This window comes from Coenobita brevimanus, chromosome 40 (assembly GCF_032717465.1).
Source record: "Coenobita brevimanus isolate Jiangsu-jjx chromosome 40, ASM3271746v2, whole genome shotgun sequence".
Taxonomy (NCBI): Eukaryota; Metazoa; Arthropoda; class Malacostraca; order Decapoda; family Coenobitidae; genus Coenobita; species Coenobita brevimanus.
In genome coordinates, this window is record NC_136993.1 from 17,749,852 (window position 1) to 17,763,886 (window position 14,035).

Consider the following 14,035-nt stretch of genomic DNA (forward strand, 5'->3'; position numbering starts at 1 on the left):
ACTCAGTAGGAGGATCTGCAGGCCAAACTGGAGTGATGACAGGGGTTCTGGTGATAGGGTTGTGATCAGAGGAGCCCAAAGGAGAGACGTCATTAACAGAGTAAGCAGAAGGATTAGATGTAAGGAAAATTGTCAAGAATGTTGGAACTCTTTCCAAGGCGGTCAGGCATATGGGTAGGGTGCTGTGCAAGCTGTTCTGTCAAGAAGAATTGAGAAGAGGTAGTCTTTTCGTCAGGTAGATCAGTGAATCGAGAGAAAAGCCACAGGTGGTGATGATGAACTTTGATATCACCTAGAATGGAGATATCAGAGAAGGAAGAAATTGGTAGAATGTGTCCCGCCGTAGCAGTAAGACAGTCAAAGATTTTTTGATATCGATAGAACTGGGGGATTATTACACAAGACAGATATATTTAGTCAGAGAATGACAGGGTAATCGAGGCCAGAGTGTACAGAGTTCAGAGAATTCAAGTTCAGGAAAACGGGAATAAGACATGTTGTTGCATACATATTCATAGGAACCACCCCGACTTTGGAATGAGTATAGAGAAAGCAGATGGATACAGAGAAGGGTTTGTGGTCAGTTGCCTCAGACAGCTGAGTCTCATTATGGATAAGAAGGTGAGGTTAAGAGGGGGAGAGGTGGAGCTCAACAGACAGAAAATTGGAGGAAAGGCCAGGCATGTCACACAGCATAGAGTTAGATAATCATCCAGATCCCACTTAATCATTTTGTAAGAGGGGCGGATGGGTTTGGCATTCCCCCCCTACCCCCTGCCTGAGGCTTCGAGGATGGGTGCCGCGTCGCCTAGACGGGAAGAATTTTGTGTAGTGCAGGTAGTTTGGTGTAAATAACTAAAGAAAAATGTACAGGAGAGTATGCTAGTCTACTTTCCGTGTTACCGAAACAGAAATTTCAGATGAAAGGAATAGTCAGAAGCTAGTTTTTAATGCTGCTAATACGGGAGCTCCAGTTCTCCCCATCCCCATCATACACCTCAGAGGTACTGCCGTGTTCGATTGGTGTACAGAATCATAGCACAACATCGTACATTTTTTTTTTTTATAACTCGTGTGAAATATGAACCCATGATTTCATATTAGTAAAAAAAAAAATTAAGTTTGCATTTCAGGGGGAAGCCATCTTACAGAAAATAGCAGCAGCCCTATACGAAGAATATGGGAGTGGTAAAAAAAAAAAAAATCAAAACATATTTCAGTGGAAAGTGAATGCGTTCAAATTTGATTTTTAGCTTAGTACAAGAAGCGTTAGGAGGAATACAATGAGGTGGTTTGGCCATGTGGAGAGTACTGATGCAGAATTATTACTGGTTCAGGTTAAATGTGGGTGAACTGGCTGAACCATGATTTTTTTTTTATTAGAAAAAAAATATTTCTCTAAGTTATAGTGAATTGTAAAGCAAAATTTGAGTAAGATACCTGTAGGTTAGCTTAACTAGAGACTTCTGTTCTCTGTTATTGCCATTTTTGGCTGTCATTTAGACTTTTCAGAATCATTTGCGTGACTACGTCTAGTACAATCTGTCTATTAATGTAAGAGGAGATTGAGTATAGACAAACATGCTGAACTCCCCCGCAAATAAAAATTAACTTCTGGTAAAAGGGTTCAGCTATAAATTTGTACATAATCCAGTGCAGAACTATTGTAGTATACGGAAGTATTCAGAAAGGTATGTGATGAACATGAGTGACGGAAGCGATTTCCCATTCATTAATATAATATTCATCAACTGTTTGTATAACAAATTAATTTTATCTTGTTGCAGTCTTGGCCACTCCTCTTACCTGGAGTCTATGATATCAAGTTACCTACACGCCATCTCTATGCACCTACTCGAGCCAGTTGCCCGGGAACCCAACACCAACACCAGCCGGGTGGTGGCGGCCTTCCTGTGGCTGTACACGATGGTGCTGGGAATGTCTTACTGCTCCAACCTTATTGCCTTCCTCACCGTCACACGCCAACCTCGCACCATTGACACATTCAAAGATTATCAGGAGTCAGACCTCAGTATAGTTGGATTAGGTCCTCTTTTCGGTGACCTCATGATGGGCTCGACGAATGATTATATAAAAGTATATTTATTACAGTTTCTTAAGATGTAATTAAAATACCTGTCACTGCCTCCAAATTCTCATGGTCACAACTTTCAAGTTGTTGTGTAAATGACTAGACTGAAAGTTAAAGTATTCTCTGCAGCCATACTTTGTATATATGCATGTATTCTCCCCACCGTCTGATGATTTAAGTAAGCTTTGGAAAGACCTTGAATAGAGGGGGAGTAAATACAACTTACATTAATCCTTTCCGTGGGACTAATTTTTCCAAAGTTGAACAAAACTGTCTGGTGGTGTGAAGTATAAAGTAAAACACACGTTTACAGGCAGCATGACTTAATATTAAAAAATATATATTGATAACGTTTCAGGAGCTGTCTAAACGCTACATCACGGTAACTTCTCATCCAGAGTCTTGGGTGACAGATGGCAGAGCAGGTTACATTTCCAATCACAAGTACCTCCAATTTACTGTTGCAAAAATTAATAGTGAAAACAGAGCTCCTGTTGTACGTATTACGAAGGTCAGTATGTTACCCTTGTCTCCCAGTGTGTGTGTAAATATATATCCTTTTGAGAATACAACCCTCAATGGATTTGTCATACAGTTTCAAAGGATACAACCACCATAAGTCAAAAGACAGGACACATCATTGATACAGCAACGAATGAGGAAGAAAAATTATTAATAAATACCAAGTGCCTGGAGGGAATGACTGGGTTGAAACACTGAATGTGTTACACCATCTTCATCCTTTGACTGGCAATGGAATGATTCTGTTATGATTTTGTCAATAGAGATATATAATGGAGTAGGTTTCGCTCAAGGATCTGTTAACACCACATTTTTTTCTTCATATCATCTTATAGTGTCTATATGCCTAACAGGAAAATTATAAAAGAAATACAATTACAATGTGACTGTCATAATCTTAGGGGCTGGTGTAAAGAAATGACTAAAACTTATTTTATATTTCTTGAAAGTCATATTCAAATCTTGACTCATCGCTGACCTTGTGTACACAGGAATGTGCGTGGCCCTTCAGTTTAGCTGTGGGTTTACAAAGTTTTTCACCGTTGAAGCCCAGGATCGATGAAGTAATTAACAACATAGTCCAGAGTGGTATGCTGTCATACTGGTTCGACGAGAGTGTAAGAACTGCATCTCAGGTATATTTCCAATTTCAGTGTTTGTAGTATAGATTGATAGATTGACTATAATCAAAATCTGGTGGTGCAACTGCCAGGGTCATGTGCCTCCGGACAACGAGGTAAAAGACTCAGCAACTAAAAAGTGCATATTCAAAATAAAAATAATACCCGTTAGTAGAAATAAAACACTGAAATGAACAAAGAAATACTTTATAAAATATCAACTACTTATAAAAGTGGATGGAGGTCCGCCTCCTGAAGAAAACTAAAAACATCAGTAAAATAGCTAGAGGCTCCACCAAGCACCGAGGACAGATAGTAGGAACCATGTGCCCCCTTTTGCCTATGGAGGAATCTCTGAAATAGGTCCCCCAGACTCGGACACTCGACCAACAAGTGACTGACATGAAGGGAAACAAGGCAGTCATCACATTACAGTTGAGTCTCACCATTCATCAGGAACCCATGTGTATGACAAGAGTGACCAGTGCGAAGCCTAGCAAGAGCCACCTTCAATTCCAGAGGCAAGGAGGGGAGAACCCTTGGCACAAACACACTCTGAAATATTTCTTTTAGTTTATTGTAAGCAACACCATCCAAGTGTCTCTGCCAACACGTACGAATTGTGTACCGCAAGTAACGTGTCAGATCAGAAACAGGAAGCAGGTAGGGAACCCAACAGAATTCCACATGATGGCTACGACGGCCAAAAAGAAAAATCTATCTATCTATCTATTGCCAGATGCCTCAATCCCGTTTGGGGTGGCCACAAACAAATCGCCTCCACGTCGCCCTGTCCCCCTCCATTTCACTGCCTCGCTCCCAACTCACACACCCCTCTCTCATATACCTCTCCACCCCATCCCTCCATCTCATCCTGGGCCTCCCCCTCCCTCTTCCCCCCTCCACCTCACTCACATACACTCTCTTCGTCAGTCTTTCACCTTCCATCCTCTCCACATGGCCAAACCACCTCATTGTATTCCTCCTAACGCTTCTTATCACATCCACATCCACACCACAACGCTCCTTTATATCCTCATTTGTCAGCCTGCCTCTCCATGTGACTCCACAGGCTCCTCTTAAATAACTAATTTCCACTGCTGTCACTCTTGATTTGTGTCCTTCCAGCAACGTTCAAGCTTGACTTCCATACGTTAGAGTTGGTATCACAATACTGTCATGTAGTAACTTTTTCACTTCCATGCTCACTTCCGTTTCTTATCACTGCTTTCAAGGAGCCAGCAACCTTTCTTCCCTGCTGTACCCTTTCAAGCACTTCACCCTCCAAACTTCCATCCTTACTCATCACACTACCCAAGTACTTAAATTTACTCACATTTTCCAATTCCTTACCAGCCAACCTCGCTGTACATTCACTGACTTCACCTCTCTCAAAGACAATCACTTTACTCTTCCCTACATTCACCTTTAGATTCCGTTTCTTACACACACTCCCAAACTCATACACTAAGCCTTACAGCTCTCCTTCGTCTTCACTCAACAACAAAGTATCATCGCAAACAACAGTACAGTGAGTTTCCAAACACTACCCTCTCTCACCAGGGCCACTCCAACATCCACTACCCTACCTTGAACCTCTTTTATTACCCCATCCATGTACAGATTGAACAACCATGGAGACATGACACATCCCTGTTTTAACCCAAACTTCAAAGAGAAACATTCACCCAGTTCACAATTCACACGCACTGCAGCCTTAGCACCATCATGCATACTCTTCACAGCATTCAACAACTTCCCATCTACTCCATATATTCTTAATACTTTCCACAATCCTTGTCTATCCACCCTGTCATATTCTTTCTCCAAGTCCATGAAAGCCGCATACAAGTTCTTTCTCTTCTCTACAAACTTTTCCACTAAAGATCTAAGAATGAATATCTGATCTACACAACCTCTTCCCTTCCTAAAGCCTCCCTATTCTTCTCCAACTAATTCCTCTGTTCTTTCTCTAACTCTGTCAATAAGTATCCTACCACACACTTTTCCTATTATACTAAGAAGACAAATGCCCCTATGATTACCACACACTTCTTTTTCCCCTTTTCCTTTGTACAAGGGAATAATTATACCTGACTTCCAATCCTCCGGGACTCTACCTTCCTCCCAGGCCAATCTGCACATTTTCCACATCCATTCTACTACTATCTCTCCCCCATGCTTCAGCATTTCACCACACACTCCATCAATTCCCGGGGCTTTCCCCAATTTAACTTTCTTCATTGCTTCCACAACTTCTATCCTACTGATTTCTTCCTGTCTTCTCACCTCCCTCCTTCTCCCAGCCATTCCTCAGCCACTTACACTCGCATTACATCCATCCTTTATGTTCAACAATTCCTTAAAATGTTCACTCCATCTGCTCACTTTTTCTCCCTTCTCCACTAGTAATCTACCATTTTTATCTTTCCCTCCCCTGCTAACTTCACTTCCACCCTGTCTTACTCTTTTCACCTCTTTCCAGAATATTTTCTTACAGTCCCTTTACTTTACACTCAAGTTCCTTCCAAATTCCTCATCCGCTTTCTTCTTACTCTCTCTTACTAATCTTTTCACCTCTCTCTTTCTTTCTACATATAACTCTCTCTTCTGCCTCTCAACTTCTTCCTCACCCCTATTTCTCATCCATTCATAGTATGCTTTCTTCTTTTGTGCCACAGCCTGTCTCACCTCTTCATTCCACCACGCTGTTCCTTGCACTCCCCTCCGTCTTCTCTTCATCCCTCACACCACATCATATGCTGCACATATTTCTTGTGTGAATATTCTACACACACCTTCGACGTCCCCTATCTGCTCCAATTCATATTTGCCCAATCGTTCCTCCACTTCTCTCTTATACTCTGCCTTTTTCTCATCCTCTTGTAACCTTTCTACTCTCCTTACAAATACTCCTTCTTCCCGTCCTTCCTTTCTTCTATTTCTCCCTCTTAATTGGATCTTGATTCTGGCCACCACCAAGTAGTGGTCAGAAAGTCCACTCCCCAACCTCTATAAGCTCTTGCATCCATTACACATTTTCGCATCCTTTCATCCACACACACATAATCATTCATTGCTCTCCTTTCATTCAGTTCACCACCCACCCTTCTCATCACTCGCCATGTATACCTGTGGATCATTTTGTGCCTGAAGAGGGTATTGGGTATCACCAACCCCCTCCCAGCACAAATGTCCACTAACGCACTGCCATTCTCATCTATCTCAGCATGCACACCCCACTCACCAACTTTTCCATCCACCTTCACATTCCCTACTTTACCATTCATATCACCGATCAAAAACACTCTCATTCCTTCCAAACTTTTCCATGCACATTTCCACACTTGTCCAGAACTCTTCTCTCACTCTGCTTGCACGATCTTGCGTTGGCGCATACACACACACAATAGCCCACATTTGTATTCCAACTTTCAATCTTACCCACACAGTCCTTGACCCAACTGATCCATACTCTTTTATGCTCTTCGTCCATCTTTTACTCACAACTATACATACTCCTTTTGCCCTCTCATTCTCACCTACTCCTGCACATATACCCCATCCATACTCCTATTCTCTCACACTCTCACCTCTCCATTTAGTTTCAGTTATTCCGCATACATCAACTTTCACAACCTCAAGCACCTGGACAATCTCTCTCTCTTTCACCTCATCATTCACTCCCCTTACATTCCATGTTCCGATTACCATGTCCTTTGTCCGGTCTTTGGTCGTCATCTTTTGGTCAGTCCTTGTGAGAGGCTTATTGTTTGTCTTTTTAGTTAGTTGTTTTCCGGGGAGGGACACTAACCCTTCGCCAACCCTTTTAGTAACCTTTTACGACAAGCAGGGATACTGGGGGAGTATTCTTGAAAAAAAAAAACCCCTACCCCCAGGGATGGGATATAGTAAAAGACTCGAGTACTGAGTGAGCACTACAGGAGTCATTAAAAATCACCAAAATAGATTGAGGGAGAGTAAAAATTATTTTGAGGGCATATGAAATCGCAGACAGTTTCGCCGTATACACTGAAGTGATAACAGGAAGGCTACTGCCCATACTAAGGGAAGACAACACAACACAAAAGCCTACTTCAGTATCAGTCTTAGACCCGTCAGTATAGGCGAGGACAGAACCCTCATGAGTGGAGGCATGTCCTAAAAGGAGAGAAAAGGACACCTGAATGGGAAGTGAGCCCTATTTACTGACAATGGACTTACAAAATGTCATATGCGGGAGTAGCCAAATACCCACCCTTAGGATTCGATGTGGACAAACTACCATTCTCGAAACAAAGAGGGCTAACGTAACAAACCGGACCCTGTAACCAAAGGGCTTTGGGAAGCTAGGATCATTGTCATAAACAGAAGTTCAGTAATCGTGGGAGATGATGGAACAAGAAATTGAGTCCACAGTGCAGTGAAGACGATACCATCACTTCATCAACAATGACTGGCGTCACAGATCCAAGGGGAGTACACCAGCATCCACCAACAAACTTGAAATAGGGGATGACCTCAATGCCCTGGTTGCCAGAAGTACACCAGCTTGATGCACAGAATTTAACAACTAGAGACGGGCATCTGTTGCAGAGTAGTAGATTTCACACCCATATTCAAGTTTAGGAAGAATAAGAGACATATGCAAGAGGAGGAGGGTCTGACGGTCAGCACCATAAGGGGTATGAGCCAAAACCCTCAAAAGACTCAAAGATTTAAGACATGCCACCTTAACAGATTGAATATGAGGAACCCAGGTTAGTCATCTATCAAACACAAGACCCAAAAACCGGGTCTCTTCCACACAGGATACTCTTCGACCATAGAGATACAAGTCAGGGTCTGGGTGAACCCCACGAAGACAACATAGATACATAGCCTTTGTCTTTGTTAAAGAGAAACAGAAGCCACGAAACTCTGCCCAGCCAGAAATTCTATTAAGAGCCAGCTGCAACTTGCTTTCTATTAGAGACGTTCTAGATGTGATGAAGGAAATGGAGAGGACATCGACATATAGTGAGCCTCATACACCATCAAGAAGTACTCTGATTATGCTGTTGATGGCCACAGCAAAGAGAGTAACACTAAGGATACTTCCTTGTGGTACTTCATCTAGTGCACGGGCATTAGAAGCACTCAACCCACTCGGATCCTTAAAAAACAATTTTACAAAAACTGCTGAACAAAAATAGGCAAGTGCCCACGAAGACCAAACTAATGAGGAGAAAGTAAAATACCTTGACACCAGGCAGTGTCATATGCCTTCTTCAGATCGAAGAAGACCGTGACCTGGTGTTGCTTAGTGGAGAAAGCCTCACAGACAGAAGATTCCAAGGACAGTAGCGCATCAGAGGCAGATTGCAATTTTCGAAAACCATACTGAGCAGGGCATAAGAAGTCACCTCTCTCCAAAAACCACACAAGCCTAACATTGACTGTCTTTTCCAGAACTTTACATATACAAGAAGTCAGAGAAAGAGGCCGATAATTCGGCGCCTGTAGGTCGCCCTTACCTGGTTTGGGGATGGGAATAACCACAGCAACACCCAAACAAGCTGGAAACTCCACAGAGCACCAGATCATATTTAATAATGAAAGCAAAAACGAAAAAGACTCATCAGACAGGTGACATTAAAAGGCTTAAGGAATATCATCACAACCAGGAGAGGAATCATGGCACTGCAACAGAGCCGCCTGGAGTTCAGAAACTGAAAATGGAACATTGTAAGACTCTCCCACAGAAAAGGCAAAACTGACACCACGAGACTCTAGGTGCCGACAGTGGCAAGCCGGAAACGTATCTGCTTCCTTCTATGACTCACTGACAAAATGATCGACAAGCAACTCTTCAACAGCGAAAGAATCAGCCACAGTTCCACCTACTGCACATAAAACAGGAGGGGAGGGAACAGTAAATTTTCCTGAAATTTTCCTTGCCTCGTTTCACACTTGAGTGATTGAAGTCCTCAGATTGATGGAAGAAACATAACCCTTCCAGGAGAAACGCATGGCCTCCTTTAAAACCCACCTCATATGAGCTCGTGCCCTCTGATAACCCACCAGATACTGAGAATCCCTACGGTGACGACGAAGTCGAGAGAAGGCGACTCATTTGGCTATCACTGCTGAACTGCACTCAGAGTTCCACCAGGGAACCGGACGTTTAGGAAACTGACCCCTTGTTCATGGAATAGATAAATGGGCTGCTCAGTGCAATAGGTCACTGAAATATGACACTGCCTCAGTATGACAGCCAAACTCATTGATAGAAAGGGAAGTGGCCCTGAGACATGGCCAGTTAGCCTTATCCACAAGCCAGCGAGGAAGACGTGGCTGAGGTCCACCTGCACTAGCAGTTAAGAGTAACAGACAGTCGTCGCTGCCATAAAGATCTGGTAACATATCCCAGTTAAAATCTAAAACTGCACCAGCAGAGCATAAGAACAAATCAATGGCAGTAAAAGTTCCAGTCTGGCTATGGAAATAGGTCATTTTATCGGAGATGAAAATGCCCAACTCTTCATCTCCCACTAAAGAGGCCAGCATGACACCCTAATGGTTGGCCTCACTATTTCCCCATTGTGGATATTGACCATTCATATCTCCTAGTAACTGAAAGGGAGAAGGAAGGCCACGAATACGGCGTACCAGATCAGCCCTTTCAACAGTAGCACTAGAAGGAAGAGAAAGATAGCGGTGGCTGAATTGGTTGAGAGGCGGCCTACAGTCCTAGTGGACCCAGATTCGAATCCAGGCTGGGGCAGGGAACAGTTTAAGGATCCGAATCTCATAAAAGTAGAACTTTCCTGATCTACCAGAAGACCCCCCAACATGTTGTAAAAGTACCCCCGATAATACCAGTCCTCTATGATACAGCCCTAGCATGTTTTCAGTATGGATGGTGGGTATTAGCCCCGAAGTGGCGACATGTGGATGTGTAGGACGACTACTGGGCCTTTGGATAGGCTACTGCCCCCGAGAAATAGGCCCTGATGCCTTTGCCCAGGGTCGGACACGTAAAAAAGAAAAAAAAAAATGTGTGCTGCTGACTCCCAGGTGATAGGTGGCAGCGACCTTCATAAGTATATATATATATATATATATATATATATATATATATATATACTGTCTGGTCTCCTCCCTTTCTATTTATCCCATCCATTTCTCACTTTTATTACTTTTCTTTCCAGATCATGTATCTCTGCACTGAATGACAAGCCTAACTGTTTTTTCTAACCCAGGAAACCATTTACAATGCTGGGTGGTAACTTTATAACCAAATAATGGGGTACAGTGATGCCTACTGTGTTTCCTTTGCTAACTGGGTGGAGAGATCCTAATGCAGCGTCCATTTGGTAACCAAACCTTCACACTTTTCTCTGTGCCTCTCTGTGGGAAGGCGTTATTTATCACAGGGGAACAGATTTACTGCAAAGGATGGCCTTGTTGGAGCGATTCTATATCTGCAGTGTATGGGTCTGCTTTACCAGACAGACCAGGTTTACTCAAAAACAACAACAAGCTTAATTCCCATTCGTGCTGGCCAGCTTTTGTGGTTATTCGCATACACAGTTCTCTTAATCCTGCCCTACACCAATTCTCTATCTGAATTTTCTTTTCCTTCGAGCCTTAACGTCATTCATCGGCTTCCTAAATTCTATCTGATTCATTTCTTCTTTCACATTATTTCCGATCCCGCACAGTCTCGTCGCTTCAACCTTTTCCATTATATACACTGCTCCTGCTGTTTTTCATTTCTTCACTTCTTAGCATTTCCCAGACATTTGCAGCGTATTTATACAGGGACAAACAAATCCCTATTGTAATATCAGCAACTTAGTAGGGTTTGTTCAGTATGGCCAAACATAATGAATGTGGGAAAAAAATCTATGGTCCTTCCAAATAAAATAAACAGAGCTCGTCAAATCTGATAAAATGCAGAGGCACAGCGCCATTCAGTGATTTCTCTGACTTAACATATTAATTCAAAAGGCGTTTTATTATGTATTTCCTGTCTTTAGACAATTTTACTCAGCTTCAAGGAGACTTGACGAATGGGCGGGGTTAGATGTAGGCTTCATTAGCCCCTATTCTACTGGATGTCCTCCCTACTTTGAAAAAAATAGACTGATCTGATCCAGAGAAAAATTGCACATGTGCCATCAAAGTGATGTAATTAAGACTTGCTGTTATCACTTTCCACGAACATTTCACCCGTTCTGTTCTTTGCAGTCATTCGTGTATTCTTCAAACTCGTATTGTGCTACTTAAAGAGTCAACTCCAGGGAAATGTGATCCACCTTATATAAAAGGACTTTTAACAACACACCACCAAGTTTCTTTTCGGCGCAACATCACGAATTTTTGTGGGATAGTAGGCATTCTATTATCTCTCACCCCTATCCTCTAGGTGAATGCCAGAAACGAAGTATTAGTAAGTAAGTTGTTATGAAAGAAATTTCATGCATTTCCTGGTGAACTTATCATGGCATTAGTGCCTAAGAAATGCTCAGACCTTTGTCGATTTTTTAAAATGCAAAATCCAGTGGTAGGCAGACAGTGTCCAAAGGAATGGAGGGAAATGTAAGTTTAATAGTCGAAAGTAGCACGCCACCCTCAAGTTTTTGGTTAATGGACTAACTAACAACTCACCGACACTGACAGCAGCGAGTCCAGCTCGTATAGTTCCTGGATTCCCGTCAACTGCAAAATTTTCGAACACTGTAACTTCATAAGTATAAGTTGAGCAAAATCATTTTGTGGATAGGTGTGCAATATCCTTTTCTGTCCTATTGCTCCAGTAAGGCCTGTGGACCCTCCCAAGAAGCAGCGGCTGTGGCACTTTGGAGCTGCTGGTTGGGACAGCACTTCCTTGATTTTTCCTGGAATGATTACTGCTTCCATGACCGAGAGCCCTCTGAGTGTGCCTTGTGCATTACAGAGGTTATTCTCTCAGGCATGGAAGCATACATTCCTTTCTCTTATCTTATGACTGATGGTGGTTCTAATGCTATCCACAACAAGGAGAGGGCCTACAAACGGTACCGGAATGAATGAATGAATGAATAATGAGAAAAAGCTAGCACCAAGCCTAGAAAGGCTATGTGGCACTAAAGTAGCAAAGAAGGAAGGACAATTAAATTAGTTGCAAAATACGCAGGGCAGAAAGAAAAGCAACGATATTAGAAACAGATAAAGTAGGAGAGTCACCAAGGATATCAGCAAGCAAAGAGGAGCGGGCAGTTACAACGTGAACTGTGTGGCGGGGAGTCATCACTCATTAAGTGACCGTGAGTAAGGCGTGTTTGACCCAAGCAAAGACGAGCAAGGGCAGCCTCCCATCGTCGATTGGAGTGAGTGGAAATAGACCATGGAAGAACAGAAGGTTTAACGAGATGAAGTATATTGTTGACCTAGCAGTTCCATAAAGTTTGCCTTGGGTCACGGAAGAGGTGAGTAAGAATGGGAAAACAATCAATAGCAAGAATGGGTCGAGAAGACGTTAGAGATAGAGCACCAGAACCAGCCAGCGAGTCTACACATTCATTACCAGCAATTTCAACATGACCAGGGACACAGCAAAATTTAATCGACTTCTTGCGCAAAGAAAAATAAAAGATACACTTTGAATTTGTGTGACAAAGTGATGAGAAGAAGAAAAGGCCCATAGAGAAGAAAGTGCACTGTGAAAATCGGAGAAGATAACAAAAGAGGAAGAAGTGGAACAAAACAGAGACTTCAGAGCGAAAAGAATAGCATAAAATTCGGCTGTGAGGACACCTGCAACAAAAGGAAGGGAACTGGAAAGTGAAGACTCAGGGGAAACAACAGCAAAACCAACAAGCGAAGGGATTTGGAACCATCGGTAAAGGCAGAAGCAGCAGAAGGGTGAGAAGACATGTGTTGAAGAAAGAGGGAGCAGAGTGCGACAGGAGAAGGAAGAGAACGAGAACAAGGGAGAAAAGTACAGACCACTGGAGGAGGTAAAAGACAAGGGGGAAAAGAAATAGGATGAAAGGGAAGAATGCGTGGAAGATGAAACCACTAGACTGAGAAGAGCAGGGACACCGATGGAGAATGGAAGGAGGAGATGAGAGGCAGACTGAAAAGAACGGCAGTGAGGGAGAGGATGGCAGAGGAATTTACTGGAAGGAAACTGACACAGTCATGCATAAGACTTAAGTGTAAAGAGAGAATGACGAGGGGAGAGGGAGGAACACCCAGTTCGACACAGAGGCTTGTGGCCGGGATTGACAGAAAGGCCGGTATGGCTTAATGAAGACCAGTATGATGAAGGGAATCAAGTTTCGAAAGAGTACTGGTAGAGGCAGAAGAATAGACCTGACACCCATAATCAAGTTTAGAGAGAATTAGGACAGAGTGGAGACAAAGAAGCATGGTGCGATCAATGCCCCATGAAAGATGAGACAGAGTTTGTAAGAAGTGAATGCGATCAAGAGTGGAAGAAAAGAGGGAAGAAACATGTGCATTTCAATTTAACTTAGAGTCAAAGACAAGGCCAAGGAAAGTTGCAAGACCGATAAGAGAAAAGGGTGTCATAGAAGTAAAGAGGCGGTTGAGGTATAGTACGGTAACGGGTAAACGACAATGCATAAGACTTGGAGGTTGAAAATGAAAACCGTAAGTGGTGGTCCAAGTGGAGGCTGCTGTAATGGCACACTGAATAAGGAACTGGAGACAAGGGAGATCCGAATCTGCAGCGTAAATAGCAAAATCACCAACATATAGAGAGGCAGAAACAGAGGGAGGCAGAGAAAAAGGGCAGTATTGAGGACAC

The 14,035-nt window shown here is 42.8% G+C and overlaps 1 protein-coding gene across 1 annotated transcript in view; it reads left to right on the forward strand.

The window, feature by feature from the left end:
- LOC145396974 (ionotropic receptor 21a-like) overlaps positions 1–14,035 on the forward strand; it is a 191,966-nt gene that overhangs the window by 165,446 nt on the left and 12,485 nt on the right. The window contains exons 11-13 of the mRNA XM_080270204.1: positions 1,788–2,097; positions 2,451–2,603; positions 3,106–3,249. Coding sequence (XP_080126330.1) covers positions 1,788–2,097; positions 2,451–2,603; positions 3,106–3,249 — 607 coding nt within the window. The remainder of the gene's footprint in view (positions 1–1,787; positions 2,098–2,450; positions 2,604–3,105; positions 3,250–14,035) is intronic.